This window comes from Carassius carassius, chromosome 22 (genome assembly GCF_963082965.1).
Source record: "Carassius carassius chromosome 22, fCarCar2.1, whole genome shotgun sequence".
Lineage (NCBI taxonomy): Eukaryota > Metazoa > Chordata > Actinopteri > Cypriniformes > Cyprinidae > Carassius > Carassius carassius.
The window spans coordinates 3,536,074-3,540,505 of record NC_081776.1 but is presented as its reverse complement, the minus strand read 5'-3'; the positions used below and the strand labels follow the sequence as shown (position 1 = coordinate 3,540,505).

Here is a 4,432-nt window from a genome sequence, read left to right as displayed (position 1 = left end):
TGACGCATTATGGGTAAAGTGGAGAATTGTACTGTTTTTCAAAATAAAAGTCTTCTTTTTTTTTTTTTTAAGTATTTGTAAAGATCTAAAGCAAGAGTTTTTTAATTATTCCAGTGGATCGGTTGTATTGTGAAATAATATAAAAATAGAAATTATATATATATAAAAATTGTTTGTACAGACTTGTTTTGGGCGATGCTAAAAATAAAAATTGTATATATATATATATATATATATATATATATATATATATATATATATATATATATATATATATATATATATATATATTATATATATTTAACATTTTCTAATTGCTTTATTCATAATCCTATTTATTTTATGCTAACCATTATCTCCACATATCCCAATTGTTCTCTAGTACTAATGAAGTTGTATTGAATTGATTTAACCAATAAATAGACTCACAAAGATTAGTAATATTGGGAGGTTAATAACATATTAATAGGGAGTGAATTGTGTAACTCACACAAGAATAAACACACTGAGAACTAGAGGGGGAAAAAAACATTGTTTCTATTTTGCTTTCATCACTCTTAAAAATAAAGATCTAAAAAAATCTATGATCATTTTCTTCATATTTAACAGGTTTCCAAAGTGAGGGTTCATGAGTTGATAAACTGGTAATTAGTTATATTTGAATGTAAAATTAAAATAAAAAAATGGGGCTGCACATTAAAACCTATATAGCTTAGTGCAATTATTAAATCAAAAGCTAAAAATTTATTAAATAACTGTATAGTATATTGTGCTCCATAATTCTCACCAAAATGTCCAAGCAGCTCTGCCATACATGCATGACTCAATAAAAGCACAACTCTAAACTACAACTTTTGTGTGCTACATATTCCATGTCTACTAAAACATTACAAAATATAAAATTGGGAACACTTTACATTAAATGTTCATTTGTCATTAGTCTTTATTAGTATCCATGGAACCTTTATAATCTATTCTTTAGAGTGTGAAACAGATTCTTTAGATTTTTTCAATGTTCTTTACACTAAGGAAAATGTTTATTTTAAGAATTTTAAAACTAAAAAAGGTTCCTCTATAGTATTGCTGTGAAACCCCCCTTTTGGAACCTTTATTTTTAAGTGTAGCATTGAACAATACTTCTACACCTGTACTTCTACAACAAATCAGATATATCCAACATCATTCTTTCACTCTCAACCAATAATGATGCATTAAGTGCAGGGATGGGAGTCATTTTTGTACCACATTTTTCATATTAGCAGTTCATGCATGTATTATATTATGTTTAATGTCTACAGTATGTCTCCTACAGTGTGAATGCTTTGGCTGCGGTAACTATTGCAGATCTAATTCGGCAGTACCTCTGTCAGAAAGGCAGCTGTCCTGGTCTTCAAGGGCATAAGTGAGTGAATATCTTCACTTATTACATTAATGCATGATCAGTGATACTACCTACTTAACTAGATGATATTCCCTGATCACAGGTTTGTTTTATGGTGCCATGTCCATCAGAATGGCTGGTGTTGCATCTTTAATGGGAGGGATACTACAGATGAATAATGTGGCATTATGGGGCAAATGATGGTGTAGTCCTAATTTTCTTGTCTGTTTGTTTCTCAACAGGCTGCTATGGTATCGCATGAGTGGTTGGCGGACCTCTACTGGGCCTTTTTACTCTTGGCATCCTGTTTCCTTGCGCTAACGCAAAGTGTTAGGCTAGATTTTAATGTTATGAAAATTTGCAAAAGGTTTTACTCGCCCTCAGGCTATCAAAGATGTAGATGAATTTGTTTCTTCATCTGAACAGATGTGGAGAACCATAGCATGACATCACTTGGATTAACTGCAGTGAATGGGTGCCGTTAGAATGAGAGTCCAAACAGATGATAAAACTTCATAATAATCCACACCACTCCAGTCCATATACACATATAGTGACGTGAAAAGCTGCATGTTTGTAAGAATCAAATCAATCATTAAGGGGTTTTTAACTTTGAACCATTGCTTCAGGCCAAAATGTACAAATGTTTAACCTTGAAAACGGTGTTTGATCTGTGCATACAGTCATGGCCAAAAATATCGGCACCCTTAATAAATACGATCAAAGGAGGCTGTGAAAATTAATCTGCATTGTTAATCCTTTTGATCTTTTATAAGAAAAAATAATCACAAAAAACTTAACTTCCATTGGATATCAAGAATTAAAAATTGGGGGAAATATCATTATGTAATGAATGTTTTTTCTCAAATACACGTTGGACACAATTATTGGCACCCATAGAAATTCTTTTGAGTAAAATATTCCCATTCATATTCACAATTTTGAGCACTCCAGCATGATTATGAACATGAAATTATCCAGCCATGGCTTCCTGTTTCACAGAAATATGAATAGAAGGGAAAACAAAGCCCAAATTCCCTTAATCATCGATCACATAACCAATAACCAAAGTATATATTTCTGATGTGCAGCAAAAGATAATTGAGCTTCACAAATTAGTGAAGTGGCTTTAAGAAAAGAGTTAGAGTAGTGAAAATTCACATTTCCACCATCAGGGCAATAAATGTTGTTTGGAAGGGTTTCAAGAAAAATTCTCCTAGCTCATCCAAAAACAAACTTCAGCATATTAAGTTATCAGACATGACTGGAACTTTAAATGGGACTGGCTTCTATGGTCAGATGAAACTAAAAATGAGCTTTTTAGTAGCAAATACTCAAGATGGGTTTGGTGAACACAGGGATAAAAAGTACCCCATGTGTACAATGAAATATACATTTTTAATGGGAGGGATACTACAGATGAATAATGTGGCATTATGGGGCAAATGATGGTGTAGTCCTAATTTTCTTGTCTCTTTGTTTCTCAACAGGCTGCTATGCTGCTATGGTATGGACCCTGCTGTCATTGTTCAAAATAACTGATGTTTTCTAAATTTGTCTCCAAGGCGGCAGACAGATGAAAGTTCAGGGCTTTGCTTTCAAAAGAAGACCTCACCTTCTACAAAGCCTACAATGTACTCAAAGCAAAAGTGAGCATATTCTTTAATGCATATATATATAAATACATATGTAGAACTAGACAGGCATACTCACACTATTCCCATCTATTTTATCATTGTCAATTATTTGCACAAAAAGGTTTCTAGTAACACAGGAAATTTTGACCTGGTGCAGGAGCTAGAGAAATCCTTTGGAAAAAACAACTTTGCTTTCTGTGATGTAGAGCCGTCTATACAAAGACCTGCTTAGAACATCATGAGCTTACATAGAAATACTTAATTGTCATTACAAATAACTGCCTACTGTATCTAACAAGGACTAGTAAAAATAGATGTTTAAGTTCGAATCTGTTCAACATTCACAACATTCAGAAATTCAAAACGTGCAGAAAGTAATGATTTAACTTTTGACACATATACAGTCTGGCACAAACACAGATTAATGCTCTGGTTCATAGTAGCGTTTCTTCATCGCTCTGTATTTCCTGAGAAAGTAGAGCGCCTCGAGTTCTTTGATCACATAGTCTCCACGGTCAACCAGCTTTTTGATTTTCTCTGGATCGGTGATATCTTTGTTCTTCATGAATGCTGTTTTCAGACGCTCCCTGAAGTATGCAGTGCCTTTGGGATATTCCCGTCCAAGATAAAGAAGCTGTAGAAAAGAGATGCATTACCCAAGCAATGGATAGTCTTCAGTATAATTTCACATTTCTTTCGGGACTCTGCTGCCATGCAATGTTATATCCAATAAAGGATGACATAAAATACCACTGGATAACATTTCATAGGAAAGAACAGAAGTAAAAAGGAAACTGACAGACAATGATGCTTACATTTTTGTACAGCCTTATAACTTCTCCTCTCAGTGGATTACTCATTTTAATTTATCTCTCTTTCCTCCTGCGGATAAACCTCAAACAGACAGAGAACAAACAATAATGCACCACAATTTAATGCCTATTGTATTCAGTAGCGTGCAACACCCAATTAACACATACTTTATAGTTTATTTAGGTGCTAAACGACGATTTATTGACTGGATAGGGTCACCCTCAGCTGGGCAGTAAAGTTTCCTGTAAGAAATATGATTTATGGCAGTGTTTGCTCACCTACAAGATCATAACAGAGGTGATTACCAGTACGTGCGGGGAAAACGCCATGATATGGATGCTTTCCAAAATACAAGTCCTATAGCGTGATGGCGTGTCAAAATAAAAGCCAGATTCCGTCTTTGCATTTCTTTCAAAATAAAAGTCCCATTGTTGTATTTAGATGTATAAGATGTATTTAAACTGGAGAAAACATTTTATTTTCACAGAGTTTTTATTTTTATTTTAGAGCTTTACAGCAATAACTTGAGATCACAGACAAGCTTATTTCAAAACATATTGTTATCATTTTAGTTGAATAAAATCCACAAAATATAAAATCC

The 4,432-nt window shown here is 33.4% G+C and overlaps 1 protein-coding gene across 4 annotated transcripts; it reads right to left on the bottom strand.

Moving 5' to 3' along the window:
• Window positions 1-3,026: 3,026 nt before the first annotated feature.
• Window positions 3,027-4,201, bottom strand: LOC132098328 (LYR motif-containing protein 5A). 4 transcript variants are annotated; one of them, XM_059504469.1, is made up of 3 exons: window positions 4,110-4,201; window positions 3,834-3,912; window positions 3,027-3,652 (listed from the first exon to the last, which is right to left on the bottom strand). In XM_059504469.1, exons 2-3 carry the CDS (start codon window positions 3,876-3,878, stop codon window positions 3,440-3,442), a joined length of 258 nt encoding a protein of 85 aa, XP_059360452.1. In that variant the 5' UTR covers window positions 3,879-3,912; window positions 4,110-4,201; the 3' UTR covers window positions 3,027-3,439. The 4 variants fall into 4 exon arrangements, with proteins under 4 accessions (XP_059360452.1, XP_059360454.1, XP_059360453.1 ...); XM_059504471.1 differs by having other exon boundaries at window positions 3,834-3,900; window positions 4,110-4,188; XM_059504470.1 differs by having other exon boundaries at window positions 4,114-4,177.
• Between the last annotated feature and the right edge of the window lie 231 nt (window positions 4,202-4,432).

Excerpts from the sequence above, each read along its gene's own strand:
- LOC132098328 (XM_059504469.1), bottom strand. The coding sequence starts at position 3,878 with ATGAGTAATCCACTGAGAGGAGAAGTTATAAGGCTGTACAAAAAT. Across the intron at positions 3,653-3,833 it reads TTATAAGGCTGTACAAAAAT|CTTCTTTATCTTGGACGGGA; the intron begins GTAAGCATCATT and ends TCTTTTCTACAG.